This window comes from Peromyscus leucopus, chromosome 3 (genome assembly GCF_004664715.2).
Source record: "Peromyscus leucopus breed LL Stock chromosome 3, UCI_PerLeu_2.1, whole genome shotgun sequence".
NCBI classification, from domain to species: Eukaryota; Metazoa; Chordata; class Mammalia; order Rodentia; family Cricetidae; genus Peromyscus; species Peromyscus leucopus.
The window spans coordinates 9037610-9062435 of record NC_051065.1 but is presented as its reverse complement, the minus strand read 5'-3'; the positions used below and the strand labels follow the sequence as shown (position 1 = coordinate 9062435).

The following is a 24826-nucleotide window of genomic DNA, read 5'->3' as shown; positions in this document are numbered from 1 at the left end:
TGAAAGCCCTTGATCTCAATGTTCTTTTTAGAGATCATGCTGTCTGCCATCCAGTTATGAAAAGTACACATTGAATTTGACAAAACAAAGCATCATGGATCAGTTGCTCCAAGTCACCTAAGCATTTCTCAAATCTGATTTTGTTTTCTAACCTTTTGTCTTTGATTATGTTGTCCTCCTCCCAAGATTAGCACCCTTTTATGAAAACACTTGTATCAAATACTACCTGGCATGCGACATATAAGTCCACTTCAACATAGTCACCATGCTCAAGTCTAGGCTTACTTCCCAGTCTCTTTTCTCCAACTCTTTGCCCTTTGCTCCAGTTCTCTGTCCCCTGCACTTTTCTATGTATGTGAGGTTGGCATTGTATACCCCCAAGACTGCCTAGTGGAGAGAAACCCCCAGAAGAATACTGACACGTGTTGAACTCTAGTTAATTTCTAATGGAAAGGCCTTCTACTTCACTTACATGATACAACTGTTGCCCACTGTCCCCTAAGATTTGTAGATATTTTTGTCAAGTTTAAAACAGTGTCCATGTATGTGTGTTTAATGTAAATACTGACCCTGACTCCTCAAAGGGCTTGCAGTACCCTAAGATGAGTAAATGATGCTGTATTTGAAAATTATACTTTTTGATAGTTGGAGCTCTATGTGTTTGCTTTTATTTCAGCCAAATATCTACTACTCTATTTGAAGGGTAAGCTGGTATGGGGCTTGCTAGTGATATAGCAGCATGCAGGAAAAGTTTTATGGATATTCCTACATGGAACACAAACATGTTGTATAAGTAACCAAGTAGAGCTAAAGATAAGAAAATACAGCAAAATCATTTCACTAATTCAAAATTTTATTTGGTGTCAAAGTATCTTAACTGTGAATTGGATAAGTAATTTCACCATTAGTTTTAGAAGACACACTTCTAGAAAATATTAGTTTTTTTTTTAAATCAATGTGCTATTAGAAATATATTGAAGAAGTTAACTCCAAATTCATTTATTGACATATTTATGTAGGTAACTTTTATATCCACTTAGGTACAAAAGTTTTGTAAGAAAGATAACACTTTTATTGCATTATAATTTCATATTTTACAAGTCATAATGCAAACTCAGAAGCGTAAATATATATACATGATGCAACCAGATGGCAATGTAACCACTAAAAGATCCAAAATGTAAAACTAGAATTTTAACAGGCAAAATACTTCATATGGCTTTTAATGGAAAATAACGGTTTAGAAATGTTTTGTTATTGCCCCGTTCAAGTCATTCCCCATCAGGCGAACATACAATTAACATCTCCATTCCAAATGGTACATTTTATCTAAGCCAACCTTGTACATGTGTATGCAACATCTATAAATATACATATATGTACATATGTACAGATAGCAATATACAGTACACAGACATTTCTGTTTTAATACCCCTGAACATCTTGATTAAAACTAAAGCAATGTTTCTATTATAAAACTACTTGGAAAGTTGCCATAACTTCACGGGATCGAAGTTTAGTTCTACAGAATTAACAGAAAAAAAAAGTTAGTTATAAATACATTCTTTACAAAAAATTGAATAGTGGTCCCGCACTCATCCTTTATATTACAGGAAAATGTTTTTATTCATTGGAAGGTATTTACATCTTCTTATCCTTGGTTTCTGCATGAAAAATACAAAAGAAGTTAAGGTGATCATGTTGTTGTAGGCAGGCCTATTTGTTAGGTTTTTCTACTTGTTCGTGTTTGTCTAAGTTCCAATTCTCTTCTTTGGAGTTGTTATTGATTTCTAGTTGCCTTGTATTACTGCTGCTGCTGCTTCTCTTGGTGTTCTGGGAACACTGGGTGGCTTTACTTCTAGGAACAGGAAGAAAAGACTTAACTCTTGAGACACCCAACTCAGTCTTTGATTTACTGTTGCTGCATTCAGTGGTTTGATGGCTGCTGAGAGGACTGGCTTCCTACAAGAGAGGAGAAACCAACAGGTTCATTGGCATTGCCCACTGAAGTTGTCAGTCCCCATTCCTCTGCCCTTGGTGTCTAAGCAAACCTGCGGGAGTTTCCCATTCCAAATGGTACATTTGTGTGGGGAGAAGCTACCAACTGACTACTGTAGCCTTTCTACTTGATTTTCATGAGACTTGCTTCCAAGCATCACTGCATTCTTAAATAAATGCAGCCATCAGGGAGGCAGGTGGTAAAGAATCTAAGTCTCTGTATCAATAGGAATTGCAGAGAACTTTAGGCCTGAGAACATCAAACTGAACAAGCCCAGTTGTTATAGTCTACCTTATCCCCTCCAAAGGCTCATGTGTTGAAGGCTTGATTCCCAGCTGATGGAGCCAATCATTGAAAGGTACTGGATCACAAACATTCTGACTTAATCAGTTCACTGGGCTTGTAATTTGATGGAATTATTAGGAAGTGATGTGAACTGTAGGCAGAGCCTCATTGGAGAGATTAGGTAATTGCATGTGTGTCTTTAATGATGGTATATCTTTAAAATTTTTATTTACAGGTATATGTGCATGTGAGTGTATCATAGCATGTGAGTAGAGGTCAGAGAACTTGTAGGAGTCTGTTTTCTCCTTCTACATGTAGGTTCTAGGTATCTCGGAGCCTCTGTCTCTTTCTGGACTTCTTGACTATCATAGTCTTCTGTTTCACCACAGGTCTAAAAACAACAGAACCAGCAAACCATAGACTATAAACACTGAAATCATGAGCCAAAATATGTTTTTCACCCTTTTCAATAATTTCTCTTAAGAATTCATTAGAGTAACAAAAGGCTAACACACCAACCAAGGACTTCATAGACAGATCTTCATATTATGTTACCTTGGTTAAGTCACATTTTCTTATATAAAAAAAATAGGATTTAGGCCTTTACTAGAAGATAAATTGTCCTGGTTGTAAAGAACACAACAAAGAACATACGAAAACCACCCTGCTCTACTGGAGTGTAAATTCTGTTAAAGTAAGGCCCCTGCTTAGCAATTCTGTGACAAGGTGGCTCAAAATCTTCTATACATGGTGATAGTCTACTCTAATTTGTTAGTGTTGCAGAGCCACTACAATTACTGGTCAACATTTCCCACGTTCCCATAAGGAATATGATGGCTAGATGGCTGAGAGTATCTGTACAGTCAGAGGAGGAAGTTGGAAATTCCTCAATGCACCCCCACTTTCATTCAAGGTCCTTTGGCCTGTATTGTATTGAATCGTGCAAAGCTCTGAGACAGTGAACATCGTTTTGATAGTAATAATGCAACCAGACAGCAGTGCAATCATCGAAAGATTTAAAACTAGAATTTAATAGGTCAAATTAAGGCGACTGGGAGTGGAAAGCAGCAGTTTGCCTTTAACTGGACATAGTATACTCTCAAAGGCTGAAATCAGTGGTTCTTGAGGTTGGCCCCAATGCTGGAATCAGCTGGGCAGTGCTGACTGCTGATCTCCCAAGATTCAGATTTAAGTGGACTTAGGTGGGGCATGGGTACATGGCTTTAAAACACCTCCCACGTGTGTGAAGGGCAGCCAAAGTTAAAAACTTCCCTCATTCTTCGGCATTGAGCTCAGTGGTGGCACTGCTCTGAGCCTTCCCTAGTCACGCAGTTGGTGATCTTTCCTTGACTGCCCATTCTGTTGGCACCGACACTAATTAGTTAGCTCCAGACTAGAGCTCTCAGTTCTGCTTGAGGACTGCATTTCGAGCCACCAAATCAACATAACTAACCTTGCTCCTTTACCGGCACTTGAAATTTAATCTTCCTAAGGTGTCTCCTTTGGTATATTACAGGTTAATACTGTTCTTTCAACTGAGTGGGAGTCAGTTGTCAGTCATTTTTTATATCTGCTTTTCTCTCTTCTATCTAATGTAATGTTGCCTGCAAAAATCAGTAAATAATTATGATATTATGGCAGTATCGGTGGAGAAAAGAAACGTGTGTGTGTGTGTGTGTGTGTGTGTGTGTGTAATTAAAGTCCCAACTTCTTAGGTTTATCTTAGGTTTGTCACTAAAAGCCCTTCCTTAAGTCCATCTCAAATCTCCTTTTCCTCCCATTTTTGCTTTATTAAAGTCCTAATAATTCCCCCATATGACCACTGAACCACCTCTAAATCACTGAAGTGAAATCTGCGGGTGCCAGAACTTCAGAGCCAGCTAAGTCAAAATGCTAAGCCAGCTGCAAGCAACTGTGACCTACCCTTTCTGGAGCTTTCAACACTTTGCTAATGAATGAAAAGCAGGGAGGGGGCGATATAAGGTCTAAGGCACATGCATCTGTAGGGGAAAGAAGGCAAGGCTGCATGTGGCCTGGGAAAGAAAGAGCTTTCTTTCAGACACATTTGCTCTTTAGGGAATCATTAAACATTTGCATTCTGTTGTTTTAGGAGGACCAATGGCCTGCAAGTGAGCCTGGGAAGAGGGCTGAGCTACACACCCCAGTCTGTGCTCTCTTGCAGCTCACAGCATGCTAACAGCACAGTAGAAAATGAAAGACAAACACCATCTTCATAGCATGGTTGGTTTTCTTTGAAAAACTGTTAATGATGACAAGTTGCGAGACATAAGAATTTACATTATTGTTTGAGTATCAGACATCCTTCCATAAGCTTGTGAATTGAATGCTGGGTTCTGTACTGCTTGGGAGAAGTTCTAGGAACTTCAAGAAGCAGGGTTTAGGCAGCAAAAATTAGGCCAATAGGAGTGTGTCCTTAGAGTTTCTTGTCCTTGCCAACCTTCTGTCTCACTCTTTCCTTCCTGTGTACAAAGGAAGTAAACAGTTCTCAGCCACACGCTCCTCCAGCCATGATGTTCTGCTTAAGTGCATGGGCCAAGTGATCCCGAATTAAAACCCCTGAAACCATGAGACAAGTATTCCCTCCCTTACATTATTCTTCTTAGGGATTTGGTCAGAGTTACACAAAAGAGAACTAATCCAGCCCAGTTGGCTGGGGATTGAATGTTGAGAATCATGTGCTGAGATATGACTGTGAAATCACAGTAGAGACACCATAGCTTAGCTTCATGTAGCTTAATCACTGCCCTAGTAAGGGGCATTAGTTACTTTTCTGGTTGCTGTGATAAATTCCAAGCAAATTCTGGGAGGAAAAATGCGTATGGCTCAGAGTTGAAGAGACGCAGAGTCAGGAAGTAGAGAGAGAGAGGAATCTGGTTCTGTGATCACTCTCTCTACCTTACTCAGGCCAGAGCCTTGGTCAGTGGGGTGGTAGTCATCCACCTCCTGTGTGTGTCTTCTTTCTCTCTTCAGTTAAACCTTCCTAGAAACACTCTCACAGACACAACAGAGGGGTGTTTCCATGTTGATGCTAAACTAAGTGAAGTTGAGACGATTATAAGTTGTGGACTAACCTTATGTGATAATTTGGTCTAAAATACAGTAGACTCCATATGTTACTTAGTGGTACACCACTGTCTAGCATGGGGGAGGGCCTGGATTCCCTCCCTGGCATAACAAAAAGAGGGGGAATGTGTTAAAAAGTCATCAGAACAGCACCCAGCTATAATATAGAATGAAGACTGTAATCTCACCATTTTTTTTTTTTCTGAATTATCTCTGGTAAAGCACTGGGATAACACCAAGGCCCAAAGCCAGAAAGGAGACAATGTGGTGTGTTCTCTTTAAGCCTGTCCTTCGATATGCACCATGAGGACAAGCAGAATGGCTACACACATTCCTAACAATTCTCCCATAACAGCAAAATGTGTGTTGGGGGTATCCAGGCTGGGACAGTTTCTGGAGGTATAAAGAGGGGGCTTAAGTACATGGAGGTTCACTTGGGCTTAGAGTGGGTCACAGAAATTTAAGGTATGAGTATGCAAAACAGAAAATATGCCTATGGATAGTAAGGAAAGATGTTCCCAACACCTTGGCAGCCAACTGTAGGTTTTAAGGTTATCTTTCCCAAAGATCTTTGAGCAGGAGCCTTAAGGATTGTTTAATCCTTCTTGGCCTCAAACTCCTAAGTTCTCCATTTAATCCTCTAACAAAAACTCTAATTTATTTTCCCAAAGTTGTTTTAAATATTTAACCCTAGCAAACTCTTTTTAAATCCGAGCAGGCCATCCATTCAACACTAAGCATTTTCTACACACTAAGAAGACATGATGTTAAAGGTAGGAAGAGGAGAAAACTGTGGGCAGATGGATGTGTTGCCTCCAGCATACAGGGTTGTTTCCAGGGTGAAGGGGTGGGAGGGAGAGGGAAAGGCCACCAGGAGGAGAACACAACTTGTAGGTAGAAAAGTTAGATGAAGTGTATTAGCCTCTCTAAAAATATATTTGGGAATAAGAAAGTGTGAAGGAAGTAAAGATGGAGAGCTACTTTTTGGAGCACTGGATATTATGCCTGGCTACACATGTGAATCCAGGGTCCCAGCTGTACCCCAGTTTAATTACACCAGAACATTTAGAGGGCAGAGTTCAGGAAGTACAGATTACCAAAACCTTCAAGTAGATGCCATTATGCCACCAAAGACGAAGACTTTTGCTTTCCAAAGATCAGTCTGCGTTTCCATCATTTAGGTAAGAGGAAAATATTCATTATATTTGTCATTTCTATTGAGGATTTACTTCTGCTGTGTCAAGAGACAGTTACAGCCCCTCACTGTCAGAGCAGAAAGGAGTTACACTGGGCCAAGGCGAGAGGGCTCTTGATGGAGTGTGCCTTCTGGCCATGGAGGAGAAAGTAATTTCAGTTAATCCAGAGTGCTCTCACCTCTCAAGGGAGTTCTTTCCTGATAAGAGGAGAAACTGGGCATGGCACCAAGAAATGCCAGGGGAGTTGTAAATAGGATAGAAAAGGAAGGACTCTGCCAGCTTCCAGACAGCTGTGCTACTTTGCCCTCTGCTGGCAGTTCCTGAGAAAAGCATCTTCTAGATGAGAAGAGTCCCCCCAAGTGACTTCACTCCAAAAAGGAAGAGATTGGATGCAGCTATCCTAAAACCCACAGCCAAGTACACATTTAAACCACCACATAGATCTGGATAAAGGACACTTTTGTCTCTTAGGGCTCCCTTCTAAAATAAAGCTGGCCTATCTGCCTGTGGCTGATTCAGTAAACATTTAAACAAAAAGCAACATTCTCTAACAAATACTTTTTTCAGTGCAGGAATTTGAACCTAAAAACTTATATATGCTAGGAAAGCACTCTACCAATGGTCTATAACCCCAGCTGTCAGATAACAATATTTTCATACATAGAATGACTTGGTGCTAGAGGAACACTGCTCATTATTCTTTCTCAAAATCCTCACGGCACCTTCCTCTGTGCTATACAAGGAATCCTACGGAATGGTTCTAGAGGATCAACCAAAGCTCAGAGAAACTATCACACATACACAGTGACTTTAAGTTCTAAAGATGGCAGGAGAATAATTATGAACAAAACACTTTCAGACCCAAATGCCCAGTAATGACACAAGGACTGTGCCATACATCCAAACTCTTCTTGGTACAGGGAGAGGTCTTCAGCATGGTGTATATTTTATTCGGGACTTCAGCTCCCTTCCCTCCTTCTAATACAGACACCACTAACCAGAACTGGCATCTAATGAAACAATGGGGGCAGAAGAAGCCAGATAACCAGCTAAAGATTAGTTATTTAATAGTTATTCCTTGCCGGGTGGTGTGGCGCACGCCTTTAATCCCAGCACTCAGGAGGGAGAGACAAGCGGATCTTTGTGAGTTCAAGGTCAGCCTGGGCTACAGAGTGAGTTCCAGGAAAGCCTCAAAGCTACACAGAGAAACCCTGTCTTGAAAAATCACACACACAAAAAAAAATAGTTATGCGATGGAAACTCTATAATCCTGCTCTCTCTACCCCACCGTCTGCACACTCACAGGCCTTTGTAAGCCATTGTGCAAGTCCATGTGAGAATGGGATGGCAGTTCCACAGGGCTTGTTGAACAAACCACGTATTACCAAGCGTTTCTAGGTCCTATGCATCCTCACAAAGTGATAGATGGGCAGGACTGCATCCATTGTTCCTGTCCCCCAGAAAATCATGCGGTACCATCTCTTGCATGGGTTAACAGAACCCATTTGAAGCTTGGCTCTTCTGTCTCCTTTCTGACTTGATTTTGAAAGACTGTCTCTCACTAAAACTCAAAGGAAATAAGACACTTTTTTTTTTTTTTTTTTTTTTTTTTTTTGGTTTTTCAAGCCAGGGTTTCTCTGTGTAGCTTTGCACCTTTCCTGGAACTCACTTGGTAGCCCAGGCTGGCCTCGAACTCACAGAGATCTGCCTGCCTCTGCCTCCCGAGTGCTGGGATTAAAGGCGTGCACCACCACCGCCCCGCAAGACACTTTTTTAAGCATCTTAGATCTTTAGGTTATCAGTTCAGTCCTTGTTATATTTAACTCAAGATTCACCACATGCAAGAAATCTTATGCCATGTGTTGAATCAAAAAGGAAACAAAGGACCTTAAAAGAAACAAAATTTCAAAATATCAAATGGAAAGAAAAATACTTAGGTCAGCATATTACCTGAAGAATTTTGAAGTCTTAATTGAGTCATGTACACTTTTTAGTACTTCTCCTTTCAAAGTAAATTACAGAGCTGAGTTGAGAAGTGAGTTCCATAAAAAGCCCCCTTCCCTCTCCTCTGGGGGAGAAAAACTGTTACCTTCTGTGGCACTGGCATCCTCAGATTAACAGGAGCTGAAGACCCAGGGTTGGCTCTTGAACTATCAAACTTCCTCAAGTCATCCCTGGAGTCAGCGATCTGCAAACACACACCACTTACCAAGTCAGGCCCCCACTGTTACACACCAGCTCCCCTGCAGCACAGCTAAATGTCACATGGAAAAGCCACCGAAGAGCAGCCACCCACTCCCCTAACCTTGAGAACCTCTAGAGAAGATGCCTCCAGACTCTGTCTTGTTCAAAAGACAAATTTTATATTAAAGACAAAGAATCTATTAAAAAAACATCTCTTACATGAAGAGAAGAACTTTCTGGAGAAAAAATAGCCAACTTGGCAAGTTAAAAATGTAGAAAAAATTATTTGAATCATTACCTCATTTTTCCAGGAGATAAGAATTTCAGTTCATTTCTAGCAAGGTCAAGAAAGGCAGTAACTTTTGCTTTTTCCTATAGAGTTCAACTGTTCAGCTAAAATAGCTGAGTCTTTCACTGGAACCTGGGCACATTGTGACTACCTTTGCTCCTTTCTGAGGAAACGTGTTTATGGAGGAGGCATGATTAAACGCACTGCCGATCCCGGAGTGCCAAAACAGGTTTAACTTGATGCTATTAATGGTTTTTTTGACAAGTCGGGTAACTGGTTTCTATATCTGATTCTCAAGTTTCACAGCTTAAAGGCCATGATAATGCATATTATACAGGGCCATTCCTTCTCTTATTTGTAAAGAATGTTGTAACTGTCTATATCCTGAATCTGCTATGAAGCTTGTCTATTCCTGATAGCCTATGTATCAAAATGGGCAATAATAATGTCAGAGAAATTTAAATTTAGGCTTTTGTATAAAGCTATTTATGGAGACTGAATTCAAGGGTAGCCTAAGCTACAATAGCCAGAGAGATTCTGTATCAAAAATTAAGGGCAGGGGTGCATCTCAGAGGTAGGACATTTGTCTAGCATGCAAAGCCCTGAGTTTCATCCCCCCAATATAAAATGCAAACCCTCCTCAAATCAAAAGACTGGTCAAATCTATCTATCTATCTATCTATCTATCTATCTATCTATCTATCTATCTATCCATCCATCCATGTATGTATGTATGTATGTATGTATGTATCTATCTATCTATCTATCTATCTATCTATCTATCTATCTATCGGCTTGATTTGTGCTGATACAATTAACATACAATTTTAAGTTCAAGTGTTTCAGAGGAGAACAACAAAGCCCCTACTATCCAATGGCTTGGGGAAAATGGGTGTTCTAAGCAAAGAAAAGGACGGCTTGATTTTCAGTATCAGCAATGACACATAATATGAAATTTCACTAAGGGGATGAGTTCAGGATATGGCTCCCAGATCCTATTGTAAAGGAGAATCAACTGGACGGAGCCAATGACCTTGCCCCTGGGGACTGCTTACCTTGCTTATGTCAGACTCAGATTTGCTGGAGCACATACTCTGGAGTTCTTTGACAAGATCTGCTTCATCGTCTGACCCCAAAGAGAGTCTGTGGTCCAGAGTCAATGTCAGGGAGAGATCGTTCTCTAGGGGCCTATTATAAAGACCAGGGGAGAGTTGTTCAAAATGAGAACAAACCAGTTACCAAATATGGAAATCTAGACACTGTACCCTCTAAGCTTTCTTTGAGATGGAGAAGAGTTTTCAGTATCCTTCCAAGTATCCCATAAAGGTCATCTACTGCAACAACAACCTCATCCCAAGATACAGGATGTCATTAACTTCCAGCCAAGTGTCTCAGTAGAAGAATGCTTGTTTTCCACAAAGAGATCTACATAGGTGTAAACTATTCCAGTCTCCTTTCTTTTTCCTTTCTTCCTCTCAGGCCAGCCAAAATGAAGCTGTACCCCTAAAGGTTCATCAACGTGACTGCCCAAATGTGAGCTGAACAAAGAGGATACCAACAGACATGCCAAAGTGGGCAGGAAAAAGCCTATCCTACACCAAGATCTGCAGGCACCGGGTGCATGCCGAGAGTGGGAGAAACAGTCTTCCCCAGGGAAGAACGCACCAACTGGTTATCCAGTGCCAAATGCCACCCCTGAAAACACAGCCATGTGAGCAACAATGGACAGACTGAGCAGGTTATATATAACAAGAGAGGACATAAAATTGGAAGGAGGGTGGGCCCACATGACCCACAGGTTGAGAACTGCTAATTTAGAGGGAAGGAGGGAAGGGAAGGGGAAAAGGTTATAATTGTATTAATCTCAAAAAATTATAAAGAGTTTTTTTTTTTTTTTAAAAAAAAAGGCAGTTTTTTTTTTTTTGCGGGGGTGGGCACATATATCAGTGTGATACATTTCCATAAAAATTCATTTCATACTTGAATTAGCCATGCACTAGCAATATAGCCAAGGCCAGTCAGATTATTTTTCCTTAGTAGCTGAGGCCCTGAATTCTCTTTGATAAAGAATCCTTAGAGCGGCTTCTTAGGGTTACAGGGAAAATCCCACAAGCTTTGGTATGTGATGGTCTTGGGGGAAAGCCACATGAAATGCAGTTTCTTTTACTTCTCTTCTGTAGCGAGATATCAACAGAGTACATGTTGTATTTTATTTGAAAACTATCCATATATTTCCATCCTATGACTAACTAAATCTTTATAGTTCAAAATATGTGTAGCTGAAATAATCAATAAGAGCATAAGGGCAATAGAGCTGAACTGATCACTATAAATATAGCATCTACATATACATGTCATGCTGTTCATGTCATCCAATTAAAAATTGTCTAAATCTTCACAAATGCAAGATGAGCATAAAGACTTGTTAAATGATCATGTTTGTTTCTGAAAGTGAAGCCTATTTCTCTAGCTTTATTCAACAAACGAAAAGCAAAATGGGCTGTATATTAATCTTATAAAACTTAACACAAGATTCCATTTAAAGGTTTTATTAATGCATTGTCTTCAGTTAATGTTATCTATTACTTCAAGACTATACTAATGGTATAACAGCTGCACAATATAATGTTAGCAGTATATGGAATACTTTAGAATAATTAAAGTTAATTATTAAACTCAAGGTTTTTTGATGCAAGTGAAACTTGAAAGAGAACTTACTGTTGCTTTGACAGAGAGCTGTTCCTGTTACAGTTCAGATGTGGTATAGCCTTATTTCTCAAACCTGTTGAAAAACAGCCACTTTCAATAGGGTGGATCATGATGCCTGTGCGTTCAGAACTTTGTGTTTTATAAAAACATGTTCTAGACTCTGCAGCACTGGGCACAGATTAGCATCTACCTTATGTGGAAATAGTCTCAAGACAGGGACTCCAGTGTACTTGCCAACACAGGAGTGGTTGGGGAATAACTGATTTCCTTATGGAAATTTATGCTGAGGTCAATAAAATTACAACAACCTGAGGCTCAATTTAGGAAACCTGACATTTGTTTTTATCTATGGCTTCTCTGCTCAGTACTTGGCCTATTGATTTATTTAGGCTTTTGTTCCCAAAGTACCAAAAGAGAAGCTCAGTACCTGCCATTTCATGATACTAATCTATAGCCACATGCAGATTTTTTTTATATATATTTTTTATTTTACAATACTATTCAGTTCTACATAATAGCCACAGATTCCTTTGTTCTCTCCCTTCCTGCCCCCTTCCCCTTCCCCCCAGCCCACCCCCGATTCCCACCTCCTCCGGATCAAGGTCTCCCCTGAGGACTGGGATTGACCTGATAGACTCAGTCCAGGCAGGTCCAGTCCCCTCCTCCCAGATTGAGCCAAGCGTCCCTGCATAAGTCCCTGGTTTCAAACAGCCAACTCATGCAAAGAGCCCAGGACCTGGTACCACTGCCTAGATGCCTCCCAAACAGATCAAGTCAATCGACTGTCTCAACTATTCAGAGGGCCTGATCCAGTTGGGGGCCCCTCAGCCTTTGGTTCATAGTTCATGTGTTTCCATTCATTTGGTTATTTGTCCCTGTGCTTTATCCAACCTTGGTTTCAACAATTCTCGCTCATATAAACCCTCCTCTTTCTCACTAATTAGACTCCCAGTGCTCCACCAGGGGCCTAGACGTGGATGTCTGCATCCAGATTCCTCAGTCCTCGGATGGGGTTTATGGCACAACTATTAGGGTGTTTGGCCATTAGTAGGTCAGTCCCTGCTGTCTCTCGACCATTGCCAGCAGTCTTTTGTGGGGGTACCTTTGTGGATTTCTGTGGGCCTCTTTAGCTCTTTGTTTCTTCCTTTTCTCATGTGGTCTTCATTTACCATGGTCTCCTATTCCTTGTTCTCCCACATGCAGAGTTTTGATGTGTTACCATATGCTACTGCATGTGATATCAGCAATGCACTTGTAAAAAATTAATTTTTAGTAACTATGCATTATTTAGAAATTAGGAATAGTATATAAAGAGCCATGGAAACTAAACAAATATTTTCCAATTTGCAAATCATGGTCCATTCAAGTAAATAGAAAATATCAGACTGTATGTATTGTCACATAAGAACATTTATTGGTATCAGGTATACACTGGGTATACACTTGTCATGATGCAAGGTATTTCCTACTAAATTATAATCAGAAATGTTATGAGAAAGACTACCAAGCCTTTTACTCAAAATTTTATAAACACACTAAAATGCTAAGCTACTTCTGAATGAAGTCTAAAAGTATGTGAATGTTGCTGGCCAAAATTTTTTATAAAAAGTGGTTTTAGGCTGGATTGTAACTTAGTGGGCTAGTGCTTGCCTAGCATGCTCTGAACCCTGGGTTTGAATGTCACTTAACAAGGAAAAAAAGTCTTTGAAAAGTAAACTGAATTGAAAATAGTTTCATTTATAAAATCAGGTCCCCAAAGGTCACTGTATTAGCTCTTCACTCATCTTGTTCTCTGACTGGTGGCAGTTACTAGTGGGGTCGTCCAGCTCACTGCATAAGTGCCCTCGTAGGCACTGTCGTATGGAAGCCTGTGATCCAATATCATTAATCTTCTTGTTAGGTCTAGAGAGAAATGGGTGGTCTTTACTACATCTTATGAACTTCCAGAGTGATCTGGGAGGTTCCTTTATTTTTCTTTCAGTTACGGGCCACTTGCACATAGTAGGCAAGAACTATGTGCAAAATCAACTCAATTTTGGTATAGTAATTATCCAATGTAATGACTTGAGAAAATTATTGTTATAAAAATAAAAATAAAGTAGCCCAAGTACTTATCTATGAGTTATGCACTTCACAAAATCTGTTTTTAGATTTTAGAAACTATGCTGACATCAGTGTAAATACAAGGCAGAAACACTGCTTATTCATCTTTCACAAAAATGTTCATGTTTTCAAGTATAGCATACTTGATACCACAAACCATTCTAAGTAAATGAAATGATATAATTTATATTTTTAATTAACCTTTTAAAATGTTTTTGAGACAGGGTCTTGCTACATCGCTGGTTGACCTGGAGCTCACCATGTAGACCAGAGTCACAGAGCTGCTGGGTTCTGCCCCCACAGTGTTGGCATTAAAGATGCATGCCACTATGCCTGGCTCAATCAACATCTTACCAGCAGAGTAAGTTTTCTAAGTTACTTATTCCCACAATGTTGCTTCCTTATTTCCTGTACTGAGCCTGGTTGTTAACACTACAGTTTATGGTGGCAATGCTTACGGTTCGGGTAATTATTTACTTCGAGCTCCTAATTTCTCTTACACTCCAGAAGGAGTTTCTGGCTGCTCTTCCTGCTCCATAACCAGTACCTGACCCTGTACACACCACCATGCAGGAAAACAAGACTCGAACTGATTCACTCATACATGCCTTTACATTGACCTTAAATTTACCTGTACGTGTTTTCTTTTAAGGTAACTTCAACTAAGGAATGACATGTATGTAAAAAGAGCCAGATATAGTAAAGCTGACACATTTAATTATGGAGATCAAGAAAAAAATTAACTTTTAAAATATCAATTAACAAGTTGAAAATGAATTTTCTATTTCTAGTACAAAAGTGGTATCTTTCAAATAGAAGGCTCCCGGTTATGTTTGGAACACTATTACATGGTTCATTCCACGTAAGTATGAACTGAACGACTCAGGGCTTTGACAGAATTCAGGTTTAAGAATGAAAGCCCACTTGCCTTCAGAAACTGGGCCATGCATGCCTCCTCCCCCTACCTTCTTGCTTCCGGTCTGGCTTGTTCCACGTGGGTGAGGAAAAGTGCCCAGGCTTCTTGCGAGGACTCGTGTTCACCTTTCTCCAGGCACCGCTGTCTCCTTTCTTCTTGCTGTAACTTGAAACGATGGACAAAGGGAAACTTCCCCCTTTGAAGTCTGCTATATACTGGTCTAGCTCTGAAACAACACAAACTGCATTATTTTCTAAGAAGAAGGGGAGATAACACCATCTCACAGTGTATCCTGAAATACATGACCAATTCTTAAAGCATAGGCCTGTCAACAGTAACCAAGCTGGAGTTGTCCGGACCAGCACAAACTGTACTTGGAGGACTAGAATTCAAATACCTGCCAGTAATTAAAAACAGAAAAAGTTCTGGAACAATGCTAAGAGCAATACATTCATTTCTCTAGTTACAAGGAGACAAAAGAATACTCCATAAAAAAGAATTCCAGTGATAGAGAGAATGTCATTTTCCTCTCTTTCATGCACAGCCCTACATACCTGCCCTGGGCAGGGGACAGCCATGCAGAACGGCTTTATTAAGCAGGATGCTGAGAGCAGCCTTCACCACAGCCTGTTGTCCTTGGCTAGGGTGCTTCTTAGAAGCTGGCTGCCCAACACCAGGTTGTCTGTTCACGGAGGCTCTTGACAATATTGCTTCTTGAACTCTGGGAGCGATGACAGCATTCCACAGCTTAGACATCCACCTTGCAAGAGAGGAAGAAGAAGCCTCTTATGAACTACACGCAAGCTCACAAAAGAGGCAGGCCTGAAAACCTTGAGGAAAATTACTTTTGGAGGGCTAGTTGTATAATAAATAAAATTATCCAATACTAAAGCAGTTTGAATGAAACTGATTATTTACATGCCTGCTTAAATCCTAGAATCAATAGTATCTACAGAATTAATGAATGCATGATAAGGATATAAAAATGAAGGCAAATTGGAAGGCATCTAGCTAAAAAACATATTTCTATAAAACCTGTGTCTCAATATCTTATATTTGTTTGACACGTTTCATTAATAAGGCACACATGTATTTTAATATTTGAATTAGGATTTATCAGTGACAAATGAGTGCAGGGGCTCCTCATTACACATGTACACATACATGACTCAGCCCTGCGGAGAACTGGGCTGTCCAGCTGTAGCTTCAGGTTCACCTCTTGTATTTTAGCTGTAAACCACAGGAACTGTGGCTGAATTTGAAGCAATCGGTGCTAGTTATGATGTCAATGTTTTTGCAGCATTAAAGTTACAAGTGCTGGAGAATTTGCCTAGCATGTATGAAGATCTAGTTTCATACCCAGTATTGGAAAATGAACAAAAACAAAACCAGTTAATATAACTTTTAGGAAGTAGAAACAAAACAATATCTCTAAGGACATAAACATTTTCAAAGCCATCAGATATTGGCATAAAGTTCAGGCATTCTTAAAAGCTAATGAAACACCGGTATATTGTAAAAATCTGTTAATGCTTAGTTACAGATAATTCATGAAAAATAACAAAACAATAGAGCATACAGAGGAACCCTTGGTATTCTAGGCAAGGATTCCCATCCCAGACTCTGGGCCTTGAATATGTTAAGCAGGCACACTACCTGAACAACACCCCCAGCCTCCAAGATTCTAGTATTCAAAATTATAGCTATCTACAAGAGTGCTGAATATATAAAGATAGGTTTGAAGAAAGGCAGGGTGACAATCATTTCAGGCCTTTCTACACATCTCATATCATCTTTTGTTCTGTACTAACCCCCAAGACTAGATAATGTCTCTTTCAGAGCAGAGGTCAAGAACAGGAGAGATTGTTATGCTTTCTTCCCAGGAAAAAGAGTGGACAAATGGTCCAGCATTCCTCTTCGGAAGATGAGGGAGAAAAGTTCAGAGCTATGATGCAAATGCAGCATTGCCTCAGTCACTACATGTCACTCAAAGGGCCTGAGGGAAATCTATGTAATCATATAGCCCAGTCTGCATACTGGCTATGGGTGACATGACTCTCACCCAGTATCCTGACCACAGTAAGCTGACGCAGCATCAGATGGCTAATGAGACAAGATCTTCACATCTATACAGTTTTTGTGCAAAGACTACACTCAACATGGGAAAGATCAAAATTGGTTCCTAGGAATAACGTAGTTCTCTGGGATGTCAAAACAAAACAGCAACAAAAAACCCAGCTGTATTTGATTGTGATGATGGAATAATTATCACCTATAAACATACAGATTTCAGTTGTGTCTATTTTAGTATTTCCTTCATTTCGCCCAACTAACTCATTACATTGATGGCTTTTCTACAAAATGGAAGAATACACACACACACACACACACACACACACACACACACACACACACACACACATAAAATTTACAAAACAGCATTTCTCCACGTAGACCTCACTGTCCTAGAACTCCCACTGTGTAGACCAGGCTGGCCTGGGACTTAGAGGTCTACCTCCCTCTGCCTCCCAAGTACTGGGATTAAATGCATGTGCTACGACTGCCTGACAGATATACAAATTATTTGTATCTCATGCTTTCCAAAATATGTTTCTGCTCAGCATGCTAGAATACTCAGAAGCAAACGTGCCACCAAGCTGAGCTAATGGCAACCATTTACTTCCTCTTTTCCATCTTCTCCTGTTTTTCTAATTCATTAGGCTTATTTTATACATGCATAGTTCTTGTATGTTGCGTCAAAGGAAGACACAGTAAATGACAGTCAATGATGGAGGAAGTTTGTCAACTCCTCCCTTAAATGTTGGTTTTGCTTGCTTGGTGGGAGGATATGCTTAAAATATTTGAAATTTCTTATGTGAGACCTTGCCAGAAGGCTAAATAGCAAGCCATAAAAGACTCCGGTAAGGTGTGTGTTGTGTATCAGCGTGTACTCACAGAGAATAGCAAAAAATATATACAGACAAGCCATGGCCACTCTGTGACAGGAATATAGACTGGCATTCTGTGCTAATGACAGGAGGTAGCAAAAGCAGTCATTAAGCAAAAGTAGTCAAAAAGAGTCAACAGTCTCTGTCTCAAGCATACTAAGTTTGCCACATGTCCTATTTTGTCCCCTGATACTGTGATAAGTATCATGGCCCAAGCAACTTAGGGGAGAAAGGGTTGCCTTAAACATCTGGGTTACAACATCATCGAGTGAGGTAAGGGCAGGGAACTGAAGCAGGAACTATAGAGAAATGCTGCTTGCTTGCTTGCCCATTGGCCCCTGCTTAGCTCCCTTTCTTCTTAAGATTTATTTTATTTTTATGTATGTGGGCATTCTGCTTGCATGTATATCTGTGTACCATGTGTGTACCATGTCCATGGAGGCCAGAAGGTGTTAGGTCCCTAAGGATCAGAGTTCCCGATGGCTGTGAGCTGTCATGTGACTGCTGGGAATCAAACCCATGTCTGGAAGAATAGTCAGTGCTCTTAATGGCTGAGCCATCTCTCCAGTCCCCTTAGCTAGTTTCCTTATACTGTTCAAGACCAACTGCCTAGGGATGGTAACACCCATGGTGGGCTGGGCCCTCCTGTATGGGTTAATAATCAGGATAATCCCCCACAAACATGCCAACAGATGCATCTAACCTAGGCAGTTCTTCAACCCAGGGTTTCCTCAGATGCCTCTAGGCTATGTCAAGTTGACAATTAAAGCTAACAAGCATACTGACTCTACTTATAGTAAATAAGAAAAATCGGCACTTACTTCACTGTTGCTTGGGCATGTCCTGGGACTACTGGACAAGACAGGAAATACTTTGGTCCAAGAAGTGCTTCTGGTGTACCCAAGCGAGCCAGGCAGGAGTTGAGCTGCCTCCAGACAGACAGAGCCCAGTCCACAATCTTACACACTGGATCACAGGGTGAGGGCGGCTGACCTCTGAACTAGAGATGGGTGGAACACAGGGCTGTGGCTTAGAAAAAACAATATATTTTTTTTAAAGTCCAAAATTAAAAATATAAACTATAAAACCCAAATCTAGCTGAATCTGACTTTCCTGTTGCTTGGGGTAGGTAGAGGAGGAGTCCATAAAAGCAAACTTTGTCTCTTGTGTACGTAACATGTTCACCCTAGATGTGTTCCCATGTCAGTGTCAGAAGTGTTTTACAAGATTCTCCACCACAAGCCTTAGCTGGGTATTTTGGCCCCATTTTACAGATCAGGAGAATGAGGTACAAAGAGATACCTTACCCAAGGTTACAAAGCGAAGAGGTGGCAAAGCCTAGGCTAGAGCTTATTTATAATTTTAAGGTATAATTGAAAAATAATTCTACTTATGGTGTAATGCGATGTTTTGAACATGTATGCATTGTGAAATGATTAGTTCACATTGTTTAGTATACCCATTATCTCATATACTTTTGATGGTGAATACATTTATGATCTACTCTTAGCAACTTTCAAGTATATATTAACTATACACATCTGTTTCTTTTTTCTTCTTCTTTTTTTCACACCTATTTCTAATAGAGAGTAAAATGGTATTAGGACAAAATATTCAGTAGAAATAATAAAGGGGTATATCACACTTAAAAAAATGTTGAACTGGCAAGATGGCTCAGTGGTTAAGAGCACTGGCTGCTCTCACAGAAGGCCTGAGTTTCATTCTCAGCACCCACATGGCCACTGACAACTGTCTGTAATTCCAGTCTTAGGGAATCCCTCTTTGGGCCTCCTCAGGCACTGCATGCATGTGTTGTACTAACATACACGCAGGCATACACATAAAGGAAAAACCTAAAAAGGTTGTATTTAGTGTTACTGATAATCACTAAGCTACATGCGGCCCTTTTCCTCCTGAAGCTTAGCATTGTTGCTGACCTTCTGCTCAAGCTATTCTCCCTGTGCTCAACCGTGAGAAAGCAAAGAGGGACCAGACTTAGCTATATGGGGAGAAGGGGGGCCAGCAGTTAGCAAGTGGAGGGGTCCCTTAGCATCCCCCTCAGGACCACACGCTAGCAAGGAGGAGGAGGGCAGAGTCCCTACAGAAACACACGCCACCCCCATTCCCACAGGGAGAATGAGGTTTTCTTTTTTGTTTATTTGTTTTAATGTCTATTCAATGACTGCTTCCCAAGATCCCACTATTAAATATCCTCATCAAGAAGCATAATTTCCAAAAGGAGAATGGAATTTGCCCTCTCCTAAGAGCTGAAGAAACAGGTGTGTACCTCTTTCTCCCAAGTACAGATGTTGCTTGTAGAAAATGTCTCACTTTGCAAAATGGCTGTTATGGGAACAGTGATTATCATTTGATAGCACATTAAAGGCTGGTGTTTCCTTCCGGGGTCTTTCTGATAAATTGGTCTTACAGCTATTATATATTTTATTTCCTTGATGCATATTCATTTATCATAAGCACAATATTGTAGGGATACTTAGAAACTTGGATGTCAGAATATATTTATATCTGTATACCTTCTGTTTATAAGCACTACTTACCACTTCTAAGGAAAATAAAACATTAAAAAGTCCGGTTTCATTGCTTTTGGTGCTAGGAACCCAAGCCTCTGCACACAAACTACATACTTTCCCACTGAGCTACACCTCAGTGTACTTTGCATGCTCAGGAACTATAGAACAAAACAAAAGAAAAGGTGTGTCCTGAGCTAATTATCGAGTCAGCTCTCAGTTCCAAGGACTGGGGGGTGTGAGGGAGGATAGCCAGCCACACACCACACTCCAAATACCTTCCCTCTGTGGTTGCTGATACCTTTTACCATCTGTCAAATAAATTATCTGGGACAGGCTCATTAGCCCCAAGATCCCTTTCAGACTGTAATCTTTAAGTACAGATTCAAGCTTCATGTATCATTATTCAAAAGAAGAATCACCTCAGTACATCGCAGTTAGGAAACCTAAGAAATGACATAGAACTTAAGCCGATCTCTCACAGGATATAAAGGACACTGGTTATCTAGGAGAGGCTGAAATAATATGTTATATAGAAGAGAGAAGTGGGGGAATTGCTGATATTCCCAAATAACAAGATGGGTGATGTCAGTAGGGTGCTTGCTAATAAAGCATGAAGAGCTCAGTTCAATCCCCAGACCCACACAAAAAAGCTAAGTGTGCTGGTATGTGCTTATAATCCCAGCGCTGGGGAGCTGCAGCCAGATGGATTCCTGGGGCTTGCTGTCCATCCAGCTGAACCTACTGGCGTGGGGGGCCTCTAGGTCAGTAAGGGCTCCAGGTCTGTCTCAAAAAATAAGTGAATACCACCCATAGAATAGCACCAATTTGACCCTGGCTTCCACATTGTGCACACGCACATGTGCACACACACAAATGGGTGAAAAAGTGATGACCTTCCACAAATGACCTGGTATTAATTCAAGATGGCCAATTGGATGCTTCTGCCTAGCATGTCCCCAGAGAAACTCTCCACTGGTCCACTGTGCCTCAAACCCCACCACAGCTGTTCTTCTCTGTGTTCAAAATGGGCTGCAATTGCTGGTCCTTTGCCTGAAACCCCGCCTCCCCAGTCTCAGCTATGGCTTAGAGCACAGATTAGCATATCCCAAAGGCCTTCCATGTGACCAGAGAGAGGACTTCCTGTCCACCCTAGAACACTCTTCCTCCTGCCTCACCTTCTATGCTAGCACCTCCTGTGTTCCCACGCCCACCTGTTTGCCGTGACAGACATCTTAGTGCTGTGCCCAGGAGTCACAGGAGTCAGAACTGAGCCCACAGTCTGACCTGGTGGTGGGAATCAGATTCATAGTCCTGCCTTTCAGGAAGGGTGACATCTTAAATCAGCTTACTCTAGTCCAGGGTGAAGTGCCAAGAGTCAGGGCTAGACACCCAGATCCAATTTGAAAGTCAGGTAAGCTGACTTTACACACATGGGCTTAGACAATCTACCCACGCAGAGACTGCTGGAGGCGCTCTTCTGGTTCCCGCTCTATGGAGAAAGATCTGAGTTCAGATCATAGACCCTCACCAAGCTCTCTGGCTGAAATGCAGGCTGCTGCTTCACAGTAGCAACTTGAGTTTTTGATGTGTGGCTAAAATAGAACTGTACTGTCTATAAAAAAGGACAAGAATTGGGAAAGCATTTGAATCACAGGATTTATGATCTTAATTTTCTGGGTTTTTATGAGTTAATTGAGCATTTAGGAAGATTTATTTGCAAGGTAGCAAAAGTTCTTGGAGTTTTAAAGACCAACTAAATTATTTAGGAAAATTTAATTAAATTATAAAACATCTCTTTAAAAAGAAACCTGAAATCTTGCTACCCTTATACATAGAAAGACAGTTTGGACATTGCAACCTGAAGCCATCTGGGTAGGTAGGACTCCCATGTACTGAGTGTATTTTAAAATATACCACTTAATATTTGCATTTAAAATATATCAAGTGATACATTTAAAAATCTCTCTTGAATAAAAACTACCCACCATGGTTCCATTACCTGATGAGGGCAGTGACCTGTTAAGGTCTTCCATAAGGCAGCTGAAGGAGAATCACTGCTTTGGGGAGGTGGCTACTGGTAGATTGTCCCTGCCCAAGTGGATGGCCTTCTACCCATGAACATATGGGCAGCACCGATGGTCTTAACAATAAAAGAGAGGACTTGAAGTTGGGAGGGAGGCGTCATGGGAAATATTAGAGGGAGCAGTGGATGGATATGATTAAAATACATCGCTTACATGTATAATATTTTTAGAACATATAAATATTATTTACAGAAGGATGGATGCAAACATTGGTACATGAAGGGGCTGATTTGGCCAAGGAAAACAAACGGAGCATGTCAGGGTTAACAGCAGTTCTGCCGGGTTGCTCCCCTGTGCTACCTGTGCTTTGTCTCTTTTATGACTTCATTCTCCTCCAAAGACAAAAGAACCCACATCTCTCACTTTCCCTGATATTCTTCTAGCAAGAATCCTGATATAACTAGAGCTAAATGCCAACTTCTCTCTAAAATATAATTCTTATTAAATATTAGTAAGAAGCTTAGCATCTCGAAAGATCTCTCTTTCCCTGCATCTCTGAAAGATTTGGGAGAAGAAATTATTATCAACCATGAACATGCCTCTAAATGTTACCTGTAAGGGTTCGGCTTTCTGCGCTACAAGATTTCTGTTGTTGTGTAGAAATTGTTCCCATTGTGTGCTCCCTCCAGGGAATCTCTTTTATTAGCTTTGGAAGTGATTCAGGGGAAATTAAAGGCATCACTCTTCTGACTCCCTACTCTGTGTGCTATATCCCACTCCCAAATGCCATGGACAAGGCCAGCAAGAGCTCCTCTGACACCATGATTACCAGAGAGCTGGCAAGGGTTGTGTGTGTCAGGTCTACAGAATTAAAACACTTACTAAAACTACCTTATTATTAATGGTAATAAAACGTACCTAGTTATTAATGGTAAAAATTAATTTATTATTTTAATTAATATAGCAAATAATAAATATTAACTGAGCTAAAAATTAATGGAAGTATTAGTAACTTGAAAAACTTCAGATGGACATTTTTTTTAAACTCCACTTTTCTTTCTTCTTACTGAGGTCACACAATGACTTTGCTTTGGCTAAGACAATATATTTATGATTAGGCAGTAGATTTCTCTAACTAGGAATTTCAGATACCAATTCAAATCACTGGTAGACCTTATTCACTAAATTACCATAGATCATTCTTAACCACACTGTTCTTCCCATCTGCCTCCCACACACACTCACGCATGCACATCCACACCTTAACAGACAGAATTTTGGTAGTACTTGACAGAGAGTTTTGGCCTTGCCCAGGTGCTCTGGTCTAGAACTATGGCGTAGGCAGTTATCGCCACTGAAATATAAAGGAGAAACTTCTTGTGATTCTGTGAGTCTCTACAGAAGATGCTTCTCTCCATGGTAATAAGAAATTGACACTACAAGTTACTCTCCCTAGTTTCTGCCTATACATGAAGTAAGGGCATGGTGTTTAGTATTGACTGTAGTCTTGAAAGGACAGTCAAAGGTATACCTGGGTGAGGAGCTGTTTTGTTATCAGTGGCTTAGAATATGGTATTGTTAAAATGATGCTGTTCTCCAAACGCTGCCTGTGCACAGGCCTAAGTGAGAAAACTACCAGATGAAGTTCTGTTGTATTAAATCTACTCTGACACTCAGATGCCAGTCCAATCCCAGACTATTAAATGATAATAATATCTTACATTTGGCCAACACAGCTATCTTCTTACATATGAGGGACTATAAAATAAGTATTTTTATTCTTAAAACAAGCACACTAAACCATTTCCCACCATAGTGTAAAAGCTGTCCATTAAAATGGCACAAGCAGTGGGGTGTTGTCCTCAGACTCTAAGATATTAGTGAGTTTTCCTTAAGAACAGAGATGAATTTTACAAATCCAACATTTTACAACTTTTAGAGCTTGGTGAAATTCCTTAAGAACCATTGATAATACCAGTAAAACCTGCTAACTTTTTCTTGTACATAATATTACACAAAACCGATTACATCTTCTATGTGCATTCTCTAATAACGAAACTGTAAAGGCCATCCCCATGTTCTTGTTGTGAGTTCCACATCCATTGCTCGTATTCAGCCCTGGGATGCTCACAGATTATCCTAGTCTGGGGCCATACAATAAGTGGAACCCAAGCCCGCGTAGACGCTCCCCCTCCCACCTCGGCAGGCTGCAGTTTCTCTCTATTACCTTGTTCACTACTTTCCTTCGCAAGAACCTCTGCAGCAGTCCTTGAATGGGCTCACAGTCCCACCGCAGCTGAACCCAGCGGAAATGCTGCTGCACCAGCAGGTCAGGACCCTGGAGACATGCCTTGGCAATGGTTCCGACCAGAAAGCAGTTCTCATGGAAGTAATAGCATTCGGACGTTCCATTTCCTAAAAGAAGCCAAGCCATAATTCAACCTCGCTATTTATGGATTGGTGCAAATGCAAATCAAGAACATGAGGTATATAACTTGTACTTTGCAGACAGAAAGATTAGAGGCATACTAAGACATGCAAGCATAAGGATTAATTTA

General features: G+C 40.6%; 1 protein-coding gene across 7 annotated transcripts in view; it reads right to left on the bottom strand.

Annotated features, from left to right (window-relative positions):
• Positions 1-994: 994 nt before the first annotated feature.
• The window catches only part of Cttnbp2 (cortactin binding protein 2), a 157614-nt gene continuing 133782 nt past the window's right edge, over positions 995-24826 (bottom strand). For 3 of the 7 annotated variants that reach the window (XM_037203500.1, XM_037203502.1, XM_037203501.1), the window contains 8 exons: positions 24496-24683; positions 18535-18713; positions 15320-15525; positions 14815-15006; positions 11756-11819; positions 10093-10225; positions 8654-8752; positions 995-1962 (listed from right to left, as the gene is read on the bottom strand). In XM_037203500.1, coding sequence (XP_037059395.1) covers positions 1717-1962; positions 8654-8752; positions 10093-10225; positions 11756-11819; positions 14815-15006; positions 15320-15525; positions 18535-18713; positions 24496-24683 — 1307 coding nt within the window. In that variant the 3' untranslated portion in view covers positions 995-1716. Of the gene's footprint in view, positions 1963-8653; positions 8753-10092; positions 10226-11755; positions 11820-14777; positions 15007-15319; positions 15526-18534; positions 18743-24495; positions 24684-24826 lie in introns of those variants that run through there. The other 4 variants (XM_028871749.2, XM_028871754.2, XM_037203503.1 and 1 more) reach the window with 3 other exon arrangements.